Raw genomic sequence first — 27416 nt, forward strand, 5'->3', positions numbered from 1 at the left:
AACGCTTTCGCAAAATATTTCATGTCATTTGGTAGATAATTTTTTGCTCTAATAGATGGTGTGTTTGATTTTCATATGTCTTTAATGTTTGCTTTCATTTTCAGCTCATTAAATGGAATGTCAAGTGGACAAAATTGAGCATTTACAACACCATCTGCGTTTTGCATTTAATTTCTTGCAATTTCATTTAAAACAATGCATACTATATACCTATGTATTACATGAAATAAAGTATCATAATAAATGTTTTGAGTGTAATGTGTTCATGCATTGAAGTATTGTATAGTCTTGCATGTAATGCTTGAATGAAATTATTTAAAAACGCTCACGAATTATTCCTCAACCTAATATAATTAATCAGAGGCTGTTTTTAATGCAGTTGTTCTTCATGATTTTGTTTACTCATTTTGCTTCATTTGGATGTAATTATCAATAGTAGTATTGAGTTGGAGGTTAAATATTTTTAGGAACTTGTAATATCTGTATTTAAATATTTAATTTTCAGCATACAGAGAGAGATTGCATGCCATCAGCTTAGTCATTTGCCAAGTTTTCAACAAGAGACCATGAAAATGTGTATTCAAAGGGTAGGAATCTTTACTTCAAATGTATAAACAATTTTATTATAGTATTAATAACTTTAATGTCACAAAAACAAAAATATGTAATATATTTTTTTTCACATCACATGAAAATAGTTTTTCTACAATCACATACCCATTTTATCTAATCTTGCTGTATTGGTTACAGGAATCTTAGAGATAAAAACTTATTTGAAGTACTTGAAAAATAGGTTATAAACCACTATAAAGAATATGGAAATGTGTGCCATAATAGAACAAAATACATGTTTATTTGTTATTCTTAACAATGAAATAGCATGAAGATACTATACCGATAGACAAGGTTAACATTGATTACAATATTTACTGCATCACTAATTTTTAAAAAAAATTCTTGTAAAAGAAAATGTATTTGAAGAAATAAAAATATTTAACACTTTTAGCTTATTGTAATGGATTGATCTTCAGTGAATGGTAGTTAGTGTTTAATCTTGGAGAAATTTTGTCTTTCTAACCTTAGCTCCTTGTTGGTATTCTTCTACAGTATTTGTCTGTGACTTGTTGGGGATAAATAAACTGACAATCTACCTGATTTAAAATAAGATATTCAAAACAAGTCAAGCAAGTGTAAAAAAATTCTTTACATAATGGGGTATCACAGTTATGGCTAAAATTCTAAATTTTCTTTTCTTGTCAAAAGCCCACACAGGTATTTCAAGGCCCAGCATGTTAATTTTCATTTCGACGTTTGAGTTGACATAATTATTGAGTAATATAGAAATTTATTTATTTTGATCACTGACAATTGAGCTCTTTTGAAATTAAAAAACATTAAGTGCCGTAGTCTCTCAACAAATTATTGAAGTAATAAAAGAGAAAGATATTTCTATGAAGAGTGTTTCTGTTTAACAAAACTACTAGTTTTTAACAGTAAACTATAGTTTATATGTTATCACTTTTAGTGTATATCACAGGTTTAATGTAACAATCTTAAAATATTCAGTGCAAAGTAAAATATTATCTTTTTATATCTTGTTTTCTAGAAAGTGATTATATCATTTTACTTCACATGATTGCACAAACATTTTTAAACATATATATAGGCCTAGCTCGTCCAGTTGGTTGACGCACTTGACTTCATCTGAAGGTCATGGGTTCGAATTCCCATCACACCAAACATGCTTACCCTTTCAGCCGTGAAAGCGTTATAAATTGACAGTCAATCCCACTATTCCTTGGTAACAGAGCAGCTTAAGTGTTGATGGTGTTTGATGATGATTAGTTGCCTCTTTCACTGCTAAGTTAGGGACGGCTAGCACAGATATCCCTTGTATAGTTTTGCGAAAAATTTAATACAAAGAAACAAACCATCAGTTACGTCAGAACCTAATTGACAAAATGAATTACTGTTCTTTATTCTTCTATCTCTCCCTGGTACAGCAGTAAGTATATGGATTTACAATGCTAAAATCAGGAGTTCAGTTTCCCTCGGTGGACAAAGAACTCCTGATGTAGCTATGCTACATGAAAACACACATGCACTATTATTCAATCACTTGCATTATCCTTATGGGTTGCTATACACATGTCCAGAGCTTTAAGTAATTCTTCTTTGTGTCAAAAGTCCACATAGGCCATTTGAATTACTACTGAACAATTTTTGAAAAGACAGATTTATTATTTTTTTCTCTGTAATCTGAGAAACTCTCATTAAATATTGCCCATTACGGTTCAACTAACACTTATGTAGTTTAACTTCATTTTCACAAACTTAATGTTTTCTGACTGAACTTTCTTTATTTGCACACACTTGGTCACCTATATTCATACATTTTCCAAATTAGGCCTAGAACTTTCTCTTAAGCTATGAGACACTATGATGTAACAATACACATTCATAGAAAAAACTTAGAGGCTTTAGGAAAGATAACATCAACAATTAAACTCTGTACACAATGCACGACTTTTACTGAGCCTTTTAATGAAACCTATCATATCTAACACTTTTAAAACAATCAACCTGTCAGCATTCCTACCATGGAAACTAAACAATCATTAAGTACTGAACCAATCAACAGCACTCTTGCTAAACAGTCTTGTATATTCAACAATGTTTCTCAGTCTTAGTGAAGTTCAGCCAAGCTGCATAGGAGTCAGCTGTATTAGGATTTGTCAAAATCCTATTGATGGAGAGTTGTTACATGCTCTTTTGCATGCTATCATGCAACTGCCTGACATGAAAACAGAGTTATTGGGAGAATAGTTTTGCAGTGGGTGAAAGTTGTGCATATAGAGGGCAGTACAAGTTAAGAAAAGCTGATATTGTGAAAAAGTGTAATAATCTGTTAGAAATGCATTGTAATCATAAGAAAATGTTAATATTTGTTCATCTTTTATGATAGACTGAAATCATGAGCTAATGAAAGTTATTGATATTCTAAGAGATGTATTTATGTCGGTTAAAATTAAGTAATGTTATGCAAGTTTTCAGTAGTTGCCAACTTGTCCATTCCATAATGTTGTAAGAGAGATATAAACAAGGAATATTGTCTTTTCCTTACAAACATAAGTGCTTGTTATAAAATGACTTTTCAGTTGCTTTTTCTTGCAGCATTTTTGTTCTATATATTGTCTAGCATATTCTTTAGGCAAGTCATGATAATGATTTTCAGTCCCTAAACTAAAGTTTCAGTAAATTATTTAGTATTCAAGTAAATATAATGTTTTGTACTTTTAAGCACATTTGAATGTAGCATATTCATTGCCTGCCTGTACATCATACTGTATTATAAAAGTATTACTTGGACACTGGTAATGAATGTGAAACAGCATTGATTGGGAGAGAAAAAAAAAGTTAAAAATTTTGTTACTTAATTTTTTTTCTTTCCTACAAAGATACTTCAATGCATTTTAGCAGTATATAAAATACAAGTTTTTATGCATTTGCAAGAAAGTGTTTACTGTTTATAAACAGTTTAACACTGTTTAAACAACCTAGGTTAATTAATGTTGGTGTGCATATTTTTGTAAAGTATTTTAACAATAACTAGTTATAATCCAATAGTTAATGTATTGAGCTGTGGATTGGAAGATCTTAGGTTTATGCCATGATACTCTTATACACATATTACATTTTCAGCTGTATGTGCATCTTAAGAGTAACAAAATATCATTAATTGGATTAAAGGCACTTTATATGAAAATTATAATTTTTCTGTAAAGGTATTTCTCTTGAAGCACCATTGAAAGTTGTCAAAAATATTTATTTTGCCTGCAGATTGAGTGGATGTTCCAAGATGAAATAGCATCAGCAGCTCTTGGTAGTTTTCCCATTGTCCCGTCAACATTGGATTTTGTTGTAAATCATGTTGAAAATTCAAAGGGTTTCCTTACTTGTTTGAAGGATGAAGTACCTCTCCATTTTGTTTTTGGTCCAGATCTGAGTTTAGATAAGTTTATTGAGGTAAATAAAAAAATTGTTAATATGTTTTTTAGATGTTGATTTTTTTGAATTGTAAAATAAAGAAATTGATTATTTTGTCCACAAAAATACAAATGGTTATTCTAAGTAACTTAAACTCTTATAAAAAATGCAATTATTTTTTATTATATTGATATTCCAGTTGTGCCTGGTTAACGTTACTGAAGTTCCAATGGTGTGGTTCATGTGTATTGATTTTACTGTATCTAAGAATATAAAATTGGCCTTTGGGTTTTACAAAGTGACCTGATTTGGCTGTGTTTTTATTCACTAGTATTTTATAAAATAATCACATTTCACTTATTTTATATGTTTATACATAATTCTTGTTTGCAGATAAGTTCTTTAACTTTGAAAACATAACAGTTTTCTTTGAACAGTAAATAAATAAGTATAGCAAACAGATGCATCTTCTAGTTAGGAATATAAAGATATTCATTTGCTGCTTGCTGTAGGTTGATAAGCCTTATAAAATTTAACGTGGAGAATATCAAAGAAAATAATTTTTTTTTTGGTTTTATATATACATTTGAAATACAAAAAATTATAAATTACTACATCAGTATCATAGAATTCCAATTATCAAGCTTAATTAACTAAGTTATATTTGGGTCTAAAAAGCATGAAGTCTTCTATTTAAATAATGAGTTGACATCATAGTACTTGTAAATGGCTGAGAAGGCTGCTTAGGGAAATTTTTGAGCTCTTGATTAATTATTTGCATGTCATAGACAGAAGTAATTGTATGTGAAAGAGTGTTTCCAAAAATGGAAATAGGTGGGTGAGGCCACTGTTTGATTCTGTAAATGAGTAATATCTCAAGAATCAGAAATATAGGAGGTTGTTGTTTTATATTTTAGCTTGTCAGTATTGGTTATTTGTTAACGGACAATACAAACACCTAATTCGAACAAGGGCTGCATTCAGCATGTCACATGACACGCATAAATCAATGGTTTTGTGTTTAGTGTTTTTCCTTTAATAATTACTTTTAAATTAAGAAATTAAATATAGTATAATACTACACTTCTGAATTATAATGTACAATTTGCTACCAAAGTTATTGACATAAATTCATAAAATATTAGTTCAATAAAATACTGAATGTGAGTTAACAAATGTGATGACATGCCTTTGACCCATGACCAATATGGAGAGGATTAAATGAAGCTTCTGCATCCAACTAACAGAACTAACTTCATTTGTTGTATGCAATTGGCAAGAGAAGCATGGTTCATGTTTGAAGAAACATTTTAGAAGTGGCAAGGCATGCTGGTAACATTTTTAAGCTATTTGGTGCGTAGAAAAAGCAGTTGACAATTTTCATGTGCACATGATCTTTATATTCTCAAGTCTTGTGCCAAGTTATAGTTTCATAACAAAAAAATTCTAAAACTAGTGTTTCTGTTGTAATCTCAGATGAACTTGAGTTTTATGTAAGTACATGTAACAGAATGTAAACAACACCTTGAATATTTATTCAAAACTGACACTTCAAACATTTAATGAATTATTTTAAAGCTATAAACACAGTGAATTATACGCATGCAGAAACAATGATATAATCACAATTAACCAAGCATTACTAAGTGCCTATGAAAGCAATATGGATTAGTATTTTGTGTTGTAGATCTGAGTTTTTCTGTTGTTACTTTAAAAAGAAAATTGAGCTTCACACTTTGGAACAGGAATTATAAGGGTGATGGTCAAGTCCAACTGTTTGATTAAAGTTGTCCAAGTTGGCAGTGGGTTTCATCAATAAGCTGCCCTTTCTCTCGTCTGTCACTTCAGAATTAGCGAAGAATGGTAAATTATAGACCTTGAATAACGTTATCCAAAACTCAATAACAAACAAAAACAGCAGACATTTTGCATGAAAATTAGTGGGTTGTTTTTGTAATACCAGGTGATGCATTTATTAATGTGTATATGATGATTAATATAAACACGTACTGGAAAAATTAATTTATTTTTTGCAAGAATTTTCAGTAAAAGCATGAAATAACTACCTTCCCAATAGTGAATGGTAAAATAAAGTAAGAACAGCCAATTTTTTCAGTTTTGAGGGTTTGAAACTTTGAGGGCTTGAATTAAACTTTCTTGCAGTTGGGCATTTGTAAGACTGAACATTGAAAAGGTGTGTTAAGATTATTGAAATGTTGTTTGTCAGCTCATTTATTTTAGGCATTTCCAGATTTTAAGCTCAGTTGTGTAATGTAAGTACAAAACCAGCTTTTCCATGCTGATAAAATATACAAATTATTTATGTGAAAAAAAAAAGCTGGTATAATATACGAGATCCTGCAATTTTTTCTGCCTTTGTGAAATTCTTAATGCTATTGTTTTTTGTAATATGTTATTTGAAAATAAAAACATTACTTCAAGTAATATGTTATGTATTATGAACTTGTAATTATTCTTATCAATGTAAATGCAATAGGGAATTAAATTTTTAAAATATTATAGGGAAAATTTTTTATTCATCTTCTATCTTTAAGAGAAATAATATGTAAATTATTTCAATATTGCATACTTTACATACTTTTATCTGTAGGAGCTAAAACAGATGACCCTTCCAGGCTATCATTTGAGTAAGCTAGGTGAATACTATTATCTTGTGGTAGACCCCGAGTCTGAAGAACATGCGCATCGTACATTTGGGTCTCTTGTGCCTCCACTGGGTCTTGCTAGTAGAGACTTGAGGATTCCACAGCATCCACATGGTGATGACAGTACAGTGCTGAAGAAGGCTAGTTGGGAATTACAAAATGTAGTATTTCCTCTTTTGGATCAGAATTCCAACAGAGGGCTATTGATAAGACAAAATAAATCTGGTGAAATGGAGGATGATAATCAGATTATGGGAATGCCACTAATAATGGAAAGGAATATTGATCATAAGTGTGTTAATTCTGTCAGTCAGGCAGTCAGAGATGAAGACAAGGGTACAGAAACTGAAGAAAATGAGACCACTGAATTAAACCGGTCACGTCCAGTGAGAAAAGTATCGTCCAAAAACCTGAAGGATAAGTCACATTGTGCCTCAAGATCTGCATTATTTGCACCAGAAGAGTCTTCAACTCAAAGTGCTTCAAGGTCTGCATCAATGGTACCTAGAGAATCTTCAACCATGGTTTCTGAATCTGTGTCAGTAACAGAGACTCCTGTTACTTTGTCCTCAGAAATAGCTTTTACAAAGGTATTTAAAAATTTATTTTATTTTGTATAATAAAGACTTTTCTTAAATAGCTCACCAAACTGACTGCTCAAGTAAAAATTGTTGGCAGTTATGAGGAAAACTATTTTTAGTAGTTTAAAGATGGTAGATAAATGAGGTACAGTGTATGAACAGTACTTTTGTTTTTTATGTTTTTACAATAAGGTTGATATGTTGTTTTAATACATTTGAGTCTGAGATAATGCTTTATCTCAGACTGTTGCTGTGTAAGTAGATTTTGGACTTTTGTTATCACACTCTGAAAAAGCCTGTTGTATAAAAACGTTTGTGTTATTGATAGTTATGTTTTTTTACATACATTAACTGTAAACTCATATGAAATCTTTATTAATTTTCTATATTTTTCTGCAGAACAAAAATGCAGTAAAATCTGGAGAGCAGCTTACAATTTTACTGAGTACCAGTGCAGTTGATAATGTCACTTGTGGCAGTGCTGTTCGAGATAGGTCTGACAGTATCAGTTCCTTCTCTGGTGAATCTCATCCTGTTGAGATTCCTGGAACTCTTGTTCATCCAGCTGTACAACAGCTACAGGGAACACAGGATTCCTTACGTTCCACTCCTGTTTTATTCCATGATACTGAAGTCTTGAGTTTTATTGGTAGTGAACATGTTAGCAATACTGAAGATGGTAGGTTAGAGTTTTTCTGGAAATGAATCTAAGTGTTACATTATGGAAGACAACAAATAATGTTAGTACTGTTGAAAACAAGTAATACATTAAAACTTCAGAAAAATTATTTTATAAAATATGTAATTTTGGTTTATTGTAAACATTTATCTGCATTCATAAACTGCTTACTTGATTCTTTTATAAAATGGATCCTTGCTTCTTATTCATGTGAAGAAGTATTTGAATTATATTTTTAAAAGTTATATTCTTATATTTGACAATTTTAATATTCATTGCTATTGCAAATCAGTTATAGGAAAATTAAAACTAGAAGTATTAATAACTTTTGACATTTAGAAGTATTTCATCAATATTAAATAAGTATAAGGACAGAGTACTATAATTAATTTTTCCTATTGCCAGTCATGTTTAGGTTATTTTTACTATATAAACATTATATTTGTGTTGAATAGGGATCCAAGCTCTCCGGGCAGTGCTAAATCCATTTTCTGTCAATAATAATGATATTTGCTTAGGGTACGAAGGGGACAGTAGTGATTCTGCAAGTGACTGGGATTGGTTGAATGTTCTTGACACCAGACGTCCTCTTATGCCAAGATTTTGGTTTATTCTGAAAGTTCTGCAGGATTATGTTTATGTATACTGTCATATACGGTTAGTATGAAATGTTGGATGTGTACAAGTTTTTTGCTTAGTTTTTCTTCTGTTGAATCCAACAAATTAGTAATGTACAATCATTAATAGAAATCTTTAATCAGATTTCAGTATTGTGATGTATTTCAGGTTTTGTTTTAGAATTAACTTTTTTATTGGTAACTGAAAAAGAACTTATTTTGCTAACCTGCATTACCATTGTGTGTATAATTTTGTGATTATTATATTAATTTAGTACTGGCAACCTATTAACACAGTTATGAGACTGGGCTTATAATACAGAATTAAGCTTTGACACCCATGGTGGGCAGGATAAAGATAACCCATTGTGTAGCTTTGCTTACCAACAGACAACAAGATTTAGTACTATATACTAGTTGGTTAAATAATTCCCTTTGATAGTTTTTTTCCTTGAAGTTATTCTATAAATTGTGTGCTAAGTCAAAATACTGTTCTTGTAATACAAATAACAGGAAATATTATGTTGTTACTTTGTGTATGGAAATATTTTGACTTTTGTTACCTTTACCATAATGTTGCTCATTAAAAAAATAATGAAAAGAGAAAGTCCTAAACTATATTTTTTTCAGAAAGTGGACTTTTCTTTATGTTTGTTATCAAAAAAGCTCTTAGATTTAGATTTTCTTGTTGGTATTTTTATTTGATTTATAGCTCTGTTATGTTACAATGCTTTGAACAAAAGCACTGTTGTAGACTACAAATAAATTCAATATATCTGTGCAAATATTATTTTTAGCTTTTTAAGACTTTATAATAGCAGTATATTTGAAGAGTAGTTTAAAAACATGTTTTTAATTCAGTCACAGAGAACAAGAAGATGATGAGCTTCGTCAGTGTAAGAAGATTTTTTCACAAGTTGTACAGATCATTAAAGATATATGCAAAGTTGTAAATCAGGTAAATAGTTGATGACATTTCATATTATTTTAAGTATTATATTACTTGTACACATAAAGTAATATGTTCAATAAAATGAATAGTGAATTTTGTCTTGCAGCCAGTGACATATTCCACTTGAACTATTGGTATATCCAGATGTTGATAATTTGAATGCATTTATTGTTGCTAATTAATGCATAGAAGCTTATATTTGAATATAGAGAATATTTGGTATTTTAAACATGGAATTTATTTGTTGGTAAACAGGATTTATGATCAAACACGACTTTTTTGATTAATATTTGAGTGTATAATTTATTAATGTAATTAACAAACATATCTAAAGAAGCTTATGGCTTATGTTTGTCACTGACTTTTATATATGTTTAACTATTTTACCATTATTTTTGTTATAAAGTAATTCTTTAGGAATATTTTAAAATTTAAGTAAATAATACACTAACTCACTTAGCACGTATGTATGTAAACTAATAAAAGTTGATAAGTATATTTTCTCTAACTTGTGACAGTTTGCAACAAGTGTCATTTACTTCTTGGCAATGTGAATATTTTAACACCAAGTCGTTTGTAATTTTCACTGTTTACTCGGTTTGATCACTTCAGAGCTATTTTAGCAATTCATAGCTTGATTTATTACATATACAGTATTCTTTTTATATATTATTATTTGAAGTTGAAATACATTTCCTCTGTAGATGTTATTTCTATATCATTCTGAATAGTATGTTTCTTTGAAGTGGAATAATGCTATTTAGAGAGGATAATTTTATTTTGGAAAGAATTATTTGTGTAGTGTAATATATTTACTTGTGGAATGTATACATTTTCTTTTGTAAGTATTATTATTATTACTTTTTACTTAGACTTTCATATTGGGTTGGCATATCATTATTAAATGGGCATAACTAAGTTTGCAGAGAATAAAGTCATATTAGATATTACAATTATGTGACTTTTCACTTCTACATTTTTTTTTTTCCAGATCATTAATATTTTTTGTATTATCACAGACTCTTCTTCTTCAAGACTTGCATGAATCACGTATGTGTAACCAGTTGCTGGTACCGGAAGCTAGTGAAGACATATGGAAACAAGAAGGAGGTTTCTTATCCTCAGGAAAAGTAGCTCATATGTATGGGCACAGTATGTTAGGAGCAGACGGTATGTAGACCTTTTATTACATACACCATCTACATGTGAAGTTCTGTGACCACTCTTACAAAAGTATTGTACAATTTCCATTTGTGCATTACTGATGGATTGCTGCTTTTGTACAATCATCTTTTGTAAGTAATTTTATACATTATCTGTTTACAGTTTTACTAGTTATTATTAATTTTAACTTTATTCTGTAGAACATGATGCTCCAGAACAACAAAGCTACTTAGAAGCCACCATGAAGTTTATGCCTGGAACGTTTGATTGTGGAGTCGTTTGGGAAACTCACTTCACTCTTCATCCTAGGTTGAATACAGGACCAGGTCACAGTGTTGTTTCAAGAGGTATATTGAAGGCTCTGAAAATTATATTAGTGTCAAATATAACTTTAGCAATAGGTATAACTTGATGACTTATTAAAACATTTTTTGAAGATATAAATATTTCAAAATCTTTAATTTACTTTTAAATAAATAAGCTGTAGCATTTAAGTTAAAAATACCTAATTTATATTTAGTCACATAATAATACTAAAGAACATTTATTATGTTGAGAAGAAGTTAAAAAGGATTGAAATAAATTATTTAACAACCTGTTTTTTCAATAGTAATGATATAACAAATGTAATGACAAAAGTATTGTGTCCAGAGAACTCTTAAGGTACATGGAAATAGTGTGTGCATAGTTTTATTTTAAAATTATTTGTTAAGACAGGCACTTAATGTTTTTCTTCTGTTATTATATTATGGATGTAAAATGCTTATTTCTGTTCCTTATGTTATATTTTAATTATTATTTATCGATTCTCCAACTTTCCAAATCTGAAATTTAAATTTGTGTTCAACAGGGATCCGAGCTCTTCGGGCAGTGCTAAATCCATTTTCTGTCAATAATAGGAAAAATATGTTTGTATATCAAGAAAGATCTGGATCAGTATTCTATCTGAGGTTTGTTAATGTTAATTTGTTGTGTAACTTATTCTTTCTGAGACGCTGATATTGTTGTGTTCATTAAAGCACACAAATTATTTATTTACTTTTAAATGTTTTATGATAACTATCTTAGATTTAATTTTTTTTAATCAGGTGAAGCATATACTGTCATTTTTTGTATTATTATATAATATTTTTAAAATATTTTCTTTCTGTATATAAACTGACAGTGTTCATTGTTTATGAAACTATGTAACCAGGTATTTTAAGTGTCTTTATAGTTGAGTTTGTGGGAGATTGCAGCCTAATTGGTATAATAGAGATATATAAAATAATGCTATACATAACTAGCAAAAATTAAAGGTTTGCAGTATCTATTATTAATAATTCATTACCAGTACATTTGTAGTTCGAAGTGCAAAATAACAAAATACTTTTGTGTTATTATAGACTGAATGAAACACTTTGTCAAGGACATTCAGGGTATGGATTAAGCAAGAGGGAAGACGAAAACTCACTTTCAGGTTTGTGTTTCTATTAGTGTTTTAGAGACCTTTAAAACGACATTCTTAATATTATAGTATTTTACTGTGGTAGTAATGGGTCTTTTGTCTTACCATATTCTATATATATCCTTTTATTATTTGTTTAGTAAGTATATGTTGTATAATCATTACCTAAGTTAGATACAGATAATTGTAAAACGTTTTTGCAAGGAAGATATTTAGTGGGTTTGTACGTAAATAAAGCTTTCCAGTACACCCTTTTTTTAAAATTTAGTATAGAAATTTAAACCTCTTGTGACATCTGAATTGCTTACCAGTGTGGCTGAATCTGCTATAATTTCCAGGCTTATGGAGAGTAAATTCTGTATCATCTTCCTCCTTACAAAATTCCACACAACACATGATAGTGAATACATTATCTGGTTCTTAACTTTATAAAGGTGTCTTCTCCATGGATATCTTGCATTCTGTTGACAGATATTGTCAAATAAGTCTCGTTTAAGCTTGTTAGTCACTATAAGGTGTTTAAGTGAATATGAATAATTCTAGTATTTTATGGAAGAGGGACAGTTCAGCCAACCTTCTAAACTCTATCTTCATAGGTGATTACTATTAATAGACAAGTTCTTTTGGCAGTGAATTTTATTTTTGATGTTAATAAATCAAGATTTTGGGCTGTATTCTGTATACTGGAAATTGTGACATCCTTTTCTAGCCTACCTAATTACCACCCAGATTCAATTTAATTAAATTGCAGAAGAGGACCTTCTTTTTTTTATCAAGTTTTTTAAATTTCTGTATTGGTATATTGAACTGTTGTTTTTTTTTAGCTTAGTGTTGATGGTCATTTTAACCCCTTAATAAAAATATATTCAAATAAGATCTGTTATACCTTTCAACTAATTTATGCAAAAATATTTAGATTAATATTACAAAACACAGATTTCTTTTGTGCATTTTTATTAAATAGAAACTGGTTTCAGGAAAATCCCCATTAAAAAAAGAAAGTGTGAAATTTCTCTAATCCAAGAAGGTTTTTAATAATGAGCTTTGAATGCATTGTATCTTGAAGGTATCTTTAATATCGTTGTAAGAGAGTAACATCTCCATGAAGGGTAGTTGTCTTGGATGGTATAATCACTGTTACTTGTGAGACTATGCATATTTATTTTACAGGCCAAAAATGTAAGAATTGCTAACTTCAGTATATTAAGAGACAGTTGTCCTCAGACTTTTTTATTATTATTATTATTCTTTACATACTCAAAGTAAATCTCAGTGAAAGCACTACTCTTATGTGAGATCAGTGGTTAACTTAATTTGGATGATTATTCATATCTAGATTATTTCATTTGGTTCATATATATTGGCTAAACTTCTCTGTTAAGAGAAACAGTTACACATCAAATTCCTTCTATAAAATGCTTAACAGTTAAGTTTTTGAGTGGCAGTTTTCATTGTATCTATGATATTACTAAACTTAATTACACAGGATAAGGAGGCTGATCGTGGAGATCACATAACTTTACAAACTTTCCATACATCCTTCACTATACATAAATATAGGCTTCTAAGACCATATTAAAGGTTAAAGCTTTAAAATTTCTTGTTAGGCCAAGAGGACCTGTAATTATTCCAGTATGTTTAGCTATGTTTCTTACTTTAATAAACAGCTGTTGTTCAAAGATGTGGTTTTATTAATATTTGGCTTGTAAATCTTTGTAACTTTATAAGTCTAGTATATTATATGTTTTTGAATTTTGCACAAAGCTACATGAGAGCTTCCCTAATTTAGAAGGAAGGCAGCTAGTCATCACCACCCACTGCCAATGTTTGGGCTACTCTTTTACCAACAAATAGTGGGATTGACTGTTACATTATAACACCCCCATGGCTGAAAGGGGCAAGCATATTTGAGGCAACGGGGATTCAAATTCGTGACTCTCAGATTACGAGTCAAACATCTTAACCTACCAGGCCATGCCGGGCCCGTGTAGTATATTATTTTGTTAATAATGCTAAAAAATATTGCTTGGTTTTATTGCAGTGATTGTTTTTGTTTTTCCCTAACCACAGCTTTAACATTGTGAATAAAGGAGTTGGTACAGAGTGGTCTGGGGTGTGGTGTTGGAACTCTGTTCCTTTCCCAAGTGCTGTGCTGTGCAAATTTTTCTGCTTCTGTTAAGAATATTTACGATATTTCTCTTTGAAATGTTCATTGTTTTGACTTTACAGTGTTTAATGATCTTGTTGTTATATAAGTATTTTACCTTGCAAATGACTGATATAATCTCAAGTATGAGCCTGCCAGTGACAAATTTCACTGTTGAATTGTTTGAAATTTTCTATGAGTAAACTGGTAGCCAACTGCTAGAGAAGTAAATTAAATAAAAGTTATAGTATTTTACATTTGACAGAATAAAATAGCTCGTGCTCATTTTATACACCTCACTGTGTCTTGCTGATCTAGATATTTGCATAGGCACGGGTACTGGAAGGTAATACTCTAAATATAAAACAAGTGTATATGTTTCCAGAAACTACAGAAATCTGTACTTATGATAAGACAAGATGCAGGTATTAGCTGCACCAGGGATAGCATGTTACAATCTTGCTTATATCAGCATAATGCCTGAAGTGAGCCATATTATTCTAATATACAAATCATTCATATATAATAAGATTAAATCAGTTTTGAACGAGACTATGTATTTTTCCACTATATATGTAATTTACAAGTGATCTTGGTTCATTGGACATACCTTATATCTTTGAAGTTATGAATGACTGTTAACTACAATGCACAAAATATCAGTTATTGTTAAGGGAATTTTTACTAAATATTTGTCTGTAGATTTCCAATACGTTTGCTAAGTTGTTCTCAGAGATAAGTGATTTTATGCTAATAATAAAAATACTTTTCATTTTACAGTTATTTTACTTTCATAACCTTTAGAACCTCCTTAATGAATATCAAAACTTTATTTTGATAAAACATTATTTTCTCTTATTTACATTATTCTAATACTAACTACAGTGAAATTGTTTATGTATAATAGTTAAATGAAAATTTAAGATACAAAGTGCATTGAATAACACCATTTTTCTTTCTGCATTGGTTGCAGAATTTTCAGAACTTTTGAAATTAACTATCTTAACAGCTGCAACAGGTAACCTTTTAACTTCTGCTTTCTTTTCATTTTATGGCACTATTAGCGTAACTTGGGATACAAGAGTAGTAGTCTTCCTCTGACAAAATCAAAAAACCCAAGCAGGATCTCATTAGCTGCATGTTTAGAGCTAATTTAAGTAGCTCATGTATAGGTTTTATGTTATCAGGTTATGGAGGTCCTGAAATGTTTGGACATTTTGTTTTACTGACATTTTGTTAAGCTAAGCCAAGAAATTAGTTTTGTTAAAAAATATAAAATGTGTATACATAAAAAGAAGAATTTGATTACTGACTGCTTTCTACAACTCGTCTGTACTAAAAAACTAAAGATGTTCTTCTGTTAGCGTCATTGAGTCTCACAAATTTACATGTTTATGAAATAATTCAGGTAGCTTTCAAATATATATTTCAGAACACAAAAATGTATTGGTTACTGCAATAGAATTCCTCAAAATAGCTGTAATGAATAATACAGTCAAGTGAAAAATTTAGGATACCTTATGAAAGCCTGTGTATTTGTGTAAAATTTTTGCATATATAGATATTTAATCTCAATTTCAACAATACTGATAGATTATAGGAATATAACTAAACAATTAAAACTGAAGAAAAGACTTTTCAAGATCTTCTGTAAGTGTAATTCTTCAAAAATACATATTCTACCTGAGGAAAAAGTTAGGACACCCTACCCCCTAATAGCTACTGTTACCCCCTTTGGCTGAAATAACTGCAGTGAGACGCTTCTTGTAGCCATCTACCAGTCTCTGATATTGGTCTTAAGAAAGTTTGCCCCACTCCTCAATGCAGAATTCTTTCAGCTGTGAGATATTTGAGGGGTTTCTTGCATGTGCAGCCGGTTTCAAGTCACCCCACAGCATCTCAGTGGGATTAAGATCTGGGCTTTGACTTGTCCATTCCAGGACTCTCCATTTCTTAGTTTTCAGCCAGTCTTTGGTGGATTTTCTGGTAAGTTTTGGGTCATTGCCTTGTGCAGGGTCCAGTTCCACTTCAGCTTTAATTTTTGTACAGATGATCTCACATGATCCTCAAGCACCCTCTGATACACAGTAGAATTCATAGTGGATTCTATGATTGTGAGCTGTCCAGGTCGTGCTGCAGCAAAGCAGCCCCAAACCATGACACTTCCACCTCCATGCTTCACAGTTGGTATGAGGTTCTTTTCCTGGAATGCTGCATTTGGTTTACGCCAAACATGTCCTGTGTTCTGGTATCCAAATAATTCAAATTTGGACTCATCTGTCCAAAGAACATTATTCCAGAAGTCCTGGTCTTTGTCTCCATTCTCTCTGACAAACTTCAGTCTGGCCTTGATGTTTCTCTTAGAGAGCAAAGGTTTCTTCCTTACACACCTCCCATGCATGTTAAACTTGTGCAGTCTCTTTCTGATTGTAGAAGCATGCACTTTCACATCAACAGTAGCCAGAGCCTGCTGTAGGTCCCATGATGACATGTTTGGAGACCTCTGTTAGCATCTGGCAGTCTGCTCTCGGGGTGAACTTGCTTGGATGACCAGACCTGGGCATGTTGGCAGTTGTTTTGAAAGCCCTCCACTTGTTGACTATTTTCTGGACAATGGAATGACTGATTTCAAAATCTTTTGGGATCTTTTTAAATCCCTTACCAGACTCATAAGCTGCTACAATTTTCTTTCTCAAGGCCTCAGACAGCTCTTTTGCTATCACTATGGTGCTCACTTTCACTTCAACAATCAAACTAGTCTCACACCAAACTAAATGTCTGAGGTTTAAATAGGGCAAGTCTCATTCAAAATGCTGAGTAACGATCTTCTAATCACGTGCATCTGGTGTGATTAAAACTTTCTTCAGTTTTAATTGTTTAGTTGTATTCCTATAATATCTCAGTATTGTTAAAATTGAGATTAAATATCTAAATATCCAAAAATGTTACAAAAATACACAGGCTTTCATAGGGTGTCCTAACTTTTTCACATGGCTGTATATACAGGATAATTTGCTCCTCCTACTGTATATGCTTATAATCATGTAAACTTAGCAAACTAACTCAAAATTTGGAGAGAGGGTATAGGAGCTTTTGTGTGGATTCGACATATGTATTGATATATCAGCAAATCATTAATGTTAGATTTTAAGATTTTAAATTATTGCTTTTGGTTGGAAAGTGTAGGAACTCATTATTGAAGTTAGAAAATTTTCATGTTGAAAATTCATGTTTTAAAGGTGACATGAAAAAACTATTGATAATTTATTAGATATTTGTGAAATTAAAAAGTGAAAACTCAGATAATATAAAATAATTAAATTATAAATAGATTTTTATGTTAGGTTCATTGACATACATTGGTAATAAAGTGATTTAGTTAGATTCCAAATGTACTGGAAAAAATTGTCACTTTGATTCAGCCACAGTGAGAAAGCTGAATAACATCCTTTGAACTTTGTCACTTATATATCCTTGTTTTTGTTCTGAGATTTTTTTTTTAAATTTGAAAGGTTTTTTTTTTAGGTTTACATTTTTTAGTAATCAGTAGCATAAGGTCAGAGCAACTTTATACCTTGTGCTAAATATTGTGTGTTTTAAAATAAGGCTTTTTTAAAATTTGAAATCATCTTATTGTCAGTTAAAGATATCTGTATATTCATAGATGAATGGTGTATGTATGTTTCCTCTTATGCTCTGTTAACTTCTTTTTTTTTTTTTAAATCTTATTTTGATATCCAATATTTGAATTTTATTTTGGTGAAATGTAATCTAGTACCATTATTTAGAAACTTCTCTTTTGCAGTAAATTAATATTGGATTGGTAACTCTGTCTCTTTCTTCACCCATTCCTCAATACAAGATGAAAAACGTTGGCAAACGTTGTTATTTCTAACATGAATCTTGAACTGTATCAGACACTATGTAAACCTGGGAATATGTTCTTGATCAGTTGTTTCAGTAACTTGTTTATAGATGTTTTGAATATAGTTTACTGACTAAGTTTACTTTTAAAGTATTCCATACTCAGTGATCTTGAGATTATATTTGGGTATTTTTAATTTGAAAAGACTTCAACATAGTAACTTAAGTTACAGAACATTTAATAAAATTATTTCATATAATCCAAGCAATCCTAAGTTCAAACGATACTTATAGGGTAGCAATTACTGTATCCCCAAATAACCAATCTGTTTACAAATTGTTCATTATTGGTGGATCACATTGTGTCATAGGATTTGCTTTATATTAAACTTAGTATGAAAATCCTAACATTAAGCAATGGGAGTAATGATAATGGTGTTTTTAATTGCATATATTTTTTTGTTACTTGTATCTTGTATTAGGAACTCTGTTATGAACATTGTTGTGATTCCACAAGAATTAGATGCATAACTAGTTGAGAAAAAATCATTTGAAAAAGCTAATGGGGTTCTGGACCCTACTGTTAATTTTAAGGGAAAAAAGTTATTTTGACTATTCAAAACTACTATAACCATAAGTTTCAAGAAAAGTATTTATTTTTAGTTTTTTTCTCAAGAAGTACCTTTGTGAAAATATACTTTGGATAGATATTTTACAAGATTATGTGTGTAATTATTTAAATGATTTAATAACAATGTTTTAAGAAGTTGGGTATTAACTTCGAAATTTATTAAGAATTTCTATGGATGTATGCATGAGATGGATAATCATTTATTAAACATGAATTGACATTTTTCATTGAGAAAAAAATTTAGTTTGTGATAACTTTTATTTGGCAAAATTCTATTCATTGTATTAATAATGTTTCTTGTACAATAAATACTTTAGATTCTCCCAGTTCTTTAGTTTCCAGTAATCCACAGAAAAAACTTGCAGGTGACGAAGAAGAGTTTAATGTAAGAACTACACTTCATTGTTTTTTAACTTTGTTGTAATGTAATTCTTTAAAAGAAATGAGCTAATTAATGAAATAGTAGATAGTCGCTTGTTTTAGTTGAATAAAAAATGCATAAAAATATATTTGGTTTATTATGAGCAGTCCTACTGTTTTGTATATATGTAAGGTTGAAATTTATTTACATTGTCTTGACTGATAATGAGTATATTTAAAATACATATATGTTACTGAACATTTATGCCCAGTGTAAAAGAATGTGAGAGAAGTTATTTCAAACAATGGATAATTTTCACAGCTGCATTGTCTCTCCTATAAAAGTTTTGTTGTAGTAGGAGGTCCATATTAATTTTTAACAGGTATATTATTGTTACTCTGATCTGTTTTGCTGTTTACTTATAATTTTTATTAGTATTTTTATTCATTCATTTGGTTGGTGTCTTTATCCTAGGTATATGCTTAATTAATCACCAACATTGTTAAAATAAAATTCATTAATAACATTTTCTCTCATAGCTTTTTGGTACATTTGAAAGTCTGTTGTTGTTATCCTGTTATGCTTTGTTGTTTATTCATTATGTTTAGTAGGTGTTTAATTAATCAATGATTTAATGTTAAAAAGATTGACTGTTAACCTGCTTGGAGTGGTAATTCTTAGGTAAATATTTGTTTTGCTCAAGTCAGCTTCAGGCTTTTTTTCAATTTGATGAAATTAGGGCATTACTGTATGGAGCTATATGAGTATCACACATAGCATCAATTGCATTTATATTAAATGTGCACTTTATATATTTATTTGAAATACAAAAACATGATTACTTTTCTGTGTATTCCTGAACTACATGTTAATGTTTTATTTCAATTTTGTACAGTACATGTGAAGTAAAAAGGGTTTTCAGACTAATATGAACTAGTGATTACTGTGATATTGTCAGTGCATTTTGCTAAATAATACTATCAAAGAATTTAACCTTTATTCATTTTATGTGTTTCAAACCTTACAAGGTCAAAATTTACCCTTCATTAGAGGCGTAATGTGTGTGGGTTTGTGATATACATAACTATAAAAGTGAATGTAGATAACTTTTTTTTTTTTTTTTGGCCCCTGTTGGTTTCTAGTGAGAAGACAGTATAATAATACTTCAGCTATATCTTGTTATATGTATGCTACTGATGACAGCATTATTTGTTTAATTCTAAACTAGTGTGTGTACAATATTCTATTGATATAAGACTGGTAACAATTTAAATCATCTCATTTTTATATTGTCTATATGTGTAAGTTATGGTCATTGTGATTTGGCTTTGATTATATCCTAATTCAAATTCTAGGTTGAGTACATGATATGGATTGGATATGTAAAAAAAAAAAAAAAAAAAATGTAGTGTACGTGTGTGATACTTTGTGATCAGTGAATTAGATCCACTAATAACAGCAAATTTGCCCAGGAAGTGTGGGGTACTGTATTTAACAAGTTTTATTAGTGTATATAAAATAAGGGGATTGGGCAAGTGTATACAATTAACAAAATATTTATTAAAATAAAACAGAAATAAGGGATGATGTGATACTTGTGCAGACTGTAACAGTTGATGTTTATGCTAAACTGTGCTTAGTCCTACAGGTTTCACTCTCAGGATTGATAACTGAAATCGTATAGACTGAAACTGTTTCAGTCATAACTTATTCTACTAATTATCTTTCCCCAGAAAATAAAACCATGTTTTGTCAATAATTTAAGTAAATATCTCTATGCCAAAGAGAATAAAAACTATTTTTATATTGTAATTTAGGACTTTCGACCTCGCTTTGGTTCAGGGTTCTCAGACCATGACACAAATCTGGACAACATTTCTATATCATCTAGAACTTCAACAACCAGGAAGAACCAACGGTGTATTGCATTACAAGTTCATGGAATTGGAGAAGTTGGTATGTATATGTAATAAAATATTGGAAATGAATATTACTTGTTAGTAATGGAGGATTAATACATTATCATGTTAGCTGGCAACAGTTTAACATATTTAGCAAAGTTATGAAATGGATTGAAACTAAAGTGAAAACAAATTTTAATGTCATAAAACAATATATTAATTAAAGCAAAGAGGAAAGAATATAATATTTTAACTTCAAAAAAAGGGGAAATAATCTACATATCAGAAGCATTAAGCTAAAAAGATCCTAAAGGGAAAACTTACCTTTACCTCACTATCAAATTTTACCCATTTAAAATGTAAAAAATTGGGCATTTTTTGTACTTTTCCATTTTGCCCCATATTTTTCTTATTTGTAACAATGTACACTTTTTGAAACTTGTGAGTTTATTTTGTTTAATCTCTTTCATATCATTCCCCAGTGTCACAATGATATATCTGTGAACTTAGTGCTAGAAACTGGGTTTCATTGCTGTGGTTGGCATAGCATGGATAGCTCTTTGTATAGCTTTGTGCTTAACAACAAACAAACAGTTTCATGTCTATCCATCTTTCTATGTTAACTTTTTTTGTACTTTGTTTTTGTGGTCACTGTTATCTGTGTTTTGAACTAAAAGTAACAGTATTACTCACTTACTGCATATTCCATTTTTTTTATTTGTTTGTCAGAGTTATCTATGGTCATTATAATGTTCTTTTGTTTCTGTAGAATCTGTAATTAATTTTATAAAATGTTAATTCACGTATTATATGTAGTTTTGTTTTTCAAATTTGTAGCTTTCATCTTGCTTTTTCTTTTTACTATGTGGCATACACTGCTCTGTACCTTACTTCATACATATTAAATCTATGTTATTTTAATTTCAAGAGCATTAGATTTTCTTGGTTTGAATAACCCTTTTCTTTTAACTGTTAATATGGGCTCTGTTGATTTGACTGAGCATGTGACCTTTTTGTACTCATTTAAAGTTTTTTTTTTTTTAGATTTAATACTTCTAATTTTCAATATATTGTGTATATCTTCACAAAATTTAACAGCTTCTCAGATAATATTACTAGTCTTTCACATATCAAAAAAAGTCATTTTTAGTGAAGTATTTGCAGTAAAATAATTTGTCCATCGAGTATTTGTTTATAATAGGCAGTGTGCAAAGTAATTTGTACATTAAAATTAAAAATACATTTCCTCATCTCAAAATTATATGCATTTCAAATGTTTTGTTTAGTAAAACTTTGTAGTTTATATATTTTCTTTTACCCCATCTCAAAATTGAATTAATTTGACAAACCTCTTAACCACCAAAAAAAAAGGAAATAAATCTAAATTACCATGTTTTTCCTTTCTTTCTAGAATAACTTCAGACTGTAACATGAAACAATATTTCTTTGTCCAAAGTAGCTCTTAAATTCTTACTATCTGCATCATTATAAGTTGTAAATTACATGCAGCTTGGTTTAACTAACAAATTATGTTATCCATGAGCTGTTACAACCTGTTCTTGTGGCTTTAGAACCATTTTTATATTATAATTTTACTTAGTCTAATCTTAACTAACCTAAAAATACACCTATTTTTACATTTCAATTACTTTTATACTTATACCTGAATAACAAACATTAAAAAAAGAAATAAAATACTCAACTAATCTCCTTTTTTTTTAATCTTTTCTATTTGTTAGTTCTGTAACCAAACAAATTTAACATATACAAAATATTGCTTGTCTGGGCAATGATGATTTTGTAGAGTAATTTATGTTTAATTTCATACTTTTTTGAGGGGTGTTGGATAAAATAGGGTTGATGACATGCTAAGAGTTTGTTTGTTTTGTTTTTGAATTTTGCACAAAGCTACTCGAGGTCTATCTCTGCTAGCCGTCCCTAATTTAGCAGTGTAAGACTAGAGGGAAGGCAGCTAGTCATCACCACCTACCGCCAACTCTTGGGCTACTCTTTTATCAACAAATAGTGGGATTGACTGTCAATTATAATGCCCCCACTGCTGAAAGAGCGAGCATGTTTGGCGGGCGCGATGGGGATGAGAACCCGCGACCCTCAGATTACGAGTCGCACGCCTTAACACACTTGGCCATGCCGGGCCCATAAAAAGCTAGCATGTTTGGTGTGACTGGGATCTGAACCTACATGTTAAGAGAAAATGTATCACGCATGACACAATATGGGGAAATTTGTGATGTTTTTGAAGTATTACCTTATAGAATTAAGAATTTAAAACTTGTGTATTTGAGACCTAGTGCTTGGCTTATGCTTCTCTACTGAAGATACTGTAATTATTTTCCAAGGGCACTATAGATACGTGCTGAGATAAATAATAGACTATAAAGAACAGAAAAGCAAAATGAAACATTAAAACAATAACTATGTGAAATTATGAATGTAACCAAACAATCTTTTAACCTTTTCTATGATAAATTAAAAGTTTTCTACATGTTATTCTGTTTATTAATTTTAAAATTTACTGTTTGTTAATGACAGTATCTGCTGTTAGTGATATGGTTGAGAAAATTAAAAATACATTATAAACATTTGTCAAAGAAACATAAAATTTTTTGATGTTTGTTGAAGAGGTTCTAGAGATTATCCAAATAAAATATGAAATTGTAAGATGAATAATTCCAAAGTTTACAAGTTTCTTGTACACAAATAATGACATTAATTGTATTTCTACTAGAAACGTTATTTAACTACTGTAGCCATTTAAATTTAAAGTTAACAAAATGTTATCAGTTTTTGGCATGAATATGGTAAGAAATTTCAGTTGCAAGTTAAATTCCTATACAACCCCAGCAAATTGCAAGATCCTAAGTCCCATTGCAAAAGAGTGAAGTTGCTGTAACTAGTTATTTAATGATTATTCTAAAATGTAACTGTGAAATACTAACTGTTAATAGATTTATAATCCTTCTATTTAATTTAAAATTTAAGTTTTGCCATTCTATACTTCCATATTACATCAGCACTTGATTTTATTTATATTTTGTCAAAGAAATGTTTCAAATTTATTTTATGAGGTTTTGGATATTAAGAAATTGAATATTTAGAAGAAGATAATTAATTTTAATGATAAACATATAAATATCTTTTTCACTTGGAGCAGTTAACACTGCATGAAAAAACTTTTAGTGAAAATACTTCATTAAAAGTTCTGATTTAATGACTACAAGTAACATAATGCTGGTGAAACCTACAAAATTTCATGAAGATACACAAAATATATTAGAACTTACTGTTTGAAAACTCTGAAGGTCAATTTGGATTAAGATTTTCAGTCAAACCTACTGAGCCAGTAGTGAGAGACTTGCAATCATTACATCATTCTGTAGTCTTTAGCTAACGTTTAGGAAGATAAACAAATATTTTACTGTTTGCATAAGATTTTATTTACATTGATTTTGTTTTTTGAAAATTTAGAGATTTTAGTGAGAATGCTTTGTGTGAAAAATTAAACATGCTATTGCTGGTGTTATTAAAATAATGAAAAAAAGAAAGGAAAAGAAATTCTGTGAATGGCTTAAATGATCAGGGTGATGAATTGTTAATTGAATAAAATGTATATTTAAATGTGTTTTTAGGATCGGAAATTAAAGAAGATTTTGTCCAAGTTCTTCAAAACAGATTAGATGATGCAGTATTGGATATGATTTCTGTGATGCTAGAAAGGAACCCAATGTGCAAACTAACTCCTGAAGATGTTCAAGTAAAGCTTTTAGTTGCAAGTTAATATTCCAGAAATGTAAAGCAGCCTCTTTTACCTGTTTGTCTTTCTGTTTCTCTTTGTGCATCTGTGTATTGATTATTGAAGGATCTGTGTAGATGGCCTAGTGGTTATTATATCCAAACATTGAATATGAGAATTCATGATTTATGACATGTTACAGAAACAAACTTGTTTACATACTCTGAGGCCATGGGTGCACAATGAGAGTGACCATCAAATCCTATTCCTTGGTCAGATAGAGTTATCACAAGAGTTGAGCAACTATGTTCCTTTTGTTTATCTTTTCAATATTAGGGAAGGCTGAGAATAAAATGACCCATTATGTGCATGATTCTGAAACAAACGAAGTATTGTTGTATATGAATTGCATGTTCTACTTTGTCATTATAACCAGTTTGTATAAATGTCAGATAAAAAGGCTAGTAATTTTTTTAAACTTCATGTGCCTTCATAACTAGTTTTTTTTAAAATTACATTAGTGAATGCTTTGTATTGAAATGTTATCTGTTGAATGAGGTTGTGTATTGACTTCAATATATTTTTAACTTTATATTAATATCACTCTGTTCCAGACTTGCTTTAGTTTTTTTTTATATTTGTAATATGGTAATTGCATAGGAATTGGCATTGGATTTACCTTAAATAGCTAACAAATAATTTATCTGTATTATCTAGCAATATTATTTTTCAGATTTTGAAAAATTTGTAAAGCATAATTTGATATGAAAAAAATTAGGAGATGTTTGCAAAATGTAACAAAACAATATTGGACTTGAAAACATACATTGAGAATAGTCCATAAATTCACTGTTAGCATTTAGTTAAGGCTGTCACTGAATGTAATATAACATGATACAGATGTTTAATAGAAGTGTAATTTTGTGTTAAAATTCCATCAAGTATATGTTGCTCCTCACTGTCATATTTTTATCAAGAACAAGTAGCGAAAAAATTGCAATGGTTTGTTTACAGATGTAAAATCAATAAAAAGGCATGATTGACTAGAACTTGATTGAGGGTCTTAACTTAAGAGAGACATATGTGAAGAATAGAAATAAATTAATATATTTTTGTATTTTATGATTTGTTAGAAGTACTTACTCTTTTCATGTTTCTGTTAAACCTTTTTCTGTTTGCAATAAGGCATACAGGATGATAGCTGTTTGTATGTGTTGTTCATACTTTTTTCTACCATATACATATCTCTGCAGGTTTGCACTTGACTTGGCTACAATATAGTGCATTCCAGGGAAATCTCCAAGTATTCTAGTGTTTATGTCTAAATCACATGACAAAGTTTACCTGAGTATTGCATATTTTCAATGGGATAATGTTCATTCACAGAAATTTTGGTATAAATCCTATGGTTTCTTCATTCCTTCTCAACATTCATTGATTTACTTCTACAGCTATTTATTGCTGTTTAGCCATAACAAACATTAAAAAAAGGGGGGGTTATCTATGCTTTCATTTTTACAAAAGGCTTCTCCTAACATCCCAGAAAAAATCAAAGCACTGAGTGATGGAGAAGCCCCAAGAGTTTATTCCAATTAAGTAATAAATGTTGGATGTCTGTAAAAGATAAGTTACCTATCTGAGAGCAACAGATAAAGAATTACAATATGAATTTGACAAGATTGTTTGTTTGTTTTTGAATTTCGCACAAAGCTACTCGAGGGCTATCTGTGCTAGTCGTCCCTAATTTAGCAGTGTAAGACTAGTGGAAAGGCAGCTAGTCATCACCACCCACCGCCAACTCTTGGGCTACTCTTTTACCAATGAATAGTGGGATTGACCGTCACATTATAATGCACCCATGGCTGAAAGGGCGAGCATGTTTGGTGTGACGGGGATGTGAACCCACAACCCTCAGATTATGAGTTGCACGCCTTAACACACTTGGCCATGCTGGGCCCTTATTTGACAAGAAATCAAACATTCTGTTGTAGTTATTTTGAAACTACATTGCAAAAACTTCAGTGTTACAACCAAATTTTAAAAACAAAATTTTTTGCACAAGAAATAAATACTGCTGCTTTGGTGAAGGGATAATTGAGTGTAATATTTTTTTTTCACTTGTTGAATTATTTTTTGTTTACTTCTTTGCTGAAATGTAAGAAAAATAAAGAAAAAATTTTCTTTGAAGTTAAAGAAATGTATAACTGTGTAATGTTTCTTGCACCTTAATGCAAAAGAGCCACAGATAAGATTGAAAATACAATAGTAGACAAATACAACAATATATTGATTATTAAATAATGTTAGAAGTTTGTATATGGATATAGATTGTTATTAAATCTTTCTTGTGATGTTTCTGCAGTTTATTCAAAAGCCTGGGAAGAAACCAGCATCAGTATTTCATTTTACCATTCCTACTCAAACTCATCTTCATGCTGTGGAAGTTTTCTTGCGACAGAATTTGCTCAGTTTCTTGAATAATCCCAAATATACTGACAGTAAAGCAGAGAATCGTTTTAAGGTACTGATGCGTTTATAGCTCAGCTTCTTTCTGTGTCATAAAACTGCCCATAAATATTACCTTTAGATTATTTTACAAAGTGTGTTAACTGGGTTAATTATGTTATGCATCTAGTAAGATTCCTGTTTTTTGTTTTGTTTTTTAA

General features: G+C 30.2%; 1 protein-coding gene across 1 annotated transcript in view; it reads left to right on the top strand.

The window, feature by feature from the left end:
* LOC143233166 (KICSTOR complex protein SZT2-like) overlaps nucleotides 1-27416 on the top strand; it is a 211072-nt gene that overhangs the window by 124971 nt on the left and 58685 nt on the right. The window contains exons 31-44 of the mRNA XM_076469126.1: nucleotides 506-587; nucleotides 3841-4026; nucleotides 6599-7243; nucleotides 7634-7913; nucleotides 8432-8570; nucleotides 9392-9488; nucleotides 10502-10652; nucleotides 10847-10993; nucleotides 11497-11596; nucleotides 12032-12105; nucleotides 19052-19119; nucleotides 20913-21051; nucleotides 24647-24771; nucleotides 27113-27271. Of these exons, the coding sequence (XP_076325241.1) occupies nucleotides 506-587; nucleotides 3841-4026; nucleotides 6599-7243; nucleotides 7634-7913; nucleotides 8432-8570; nucleotides 9392-9488; nucleotides 10502-10652; nucleotides 10847-10993; nucleotides 11497-11596; nucleotides 12032-12105; nucleotides 19052-19119; nucleotides 20913-21051; nucleotides 24647-24771; nucleotides 27113-27271 (2392 nt within the window). The remainder of the gene's footprint in view (nucleotides 1-505; nucleotides 588-3840; nucleotides 4027-6598; nucleotides 7244-7633; nucleotides 7914-8431; nucleotides 8571-9391; nucleotides 9489-10501; nucleotides 10653-10846; nucleotides 10994-11496; nucleotides 11597-12031; nucleotides 12106-19051; nucleotides 19120-20912; nucleotides 21052-24646; nucleotides 24772-27112; nucleotides 27272-27416) is intronic.

The sequence above is a fragment of the Tachypleus tridentatus genome, chromosome 1 (assembly GCF_004210375.1).
Source record: "Tachypleus tridentatus isolate NWPU-2018 chromosome 1, ASM421037v1, whole genome shotgun sequence".
NCBI classification, from domain to species: Eukaryota; Metazoa; Arthropoda; class Merostomata; order Xiphosura; family Limulidae; genus Tachypleus; species Tachypleus tridentatus.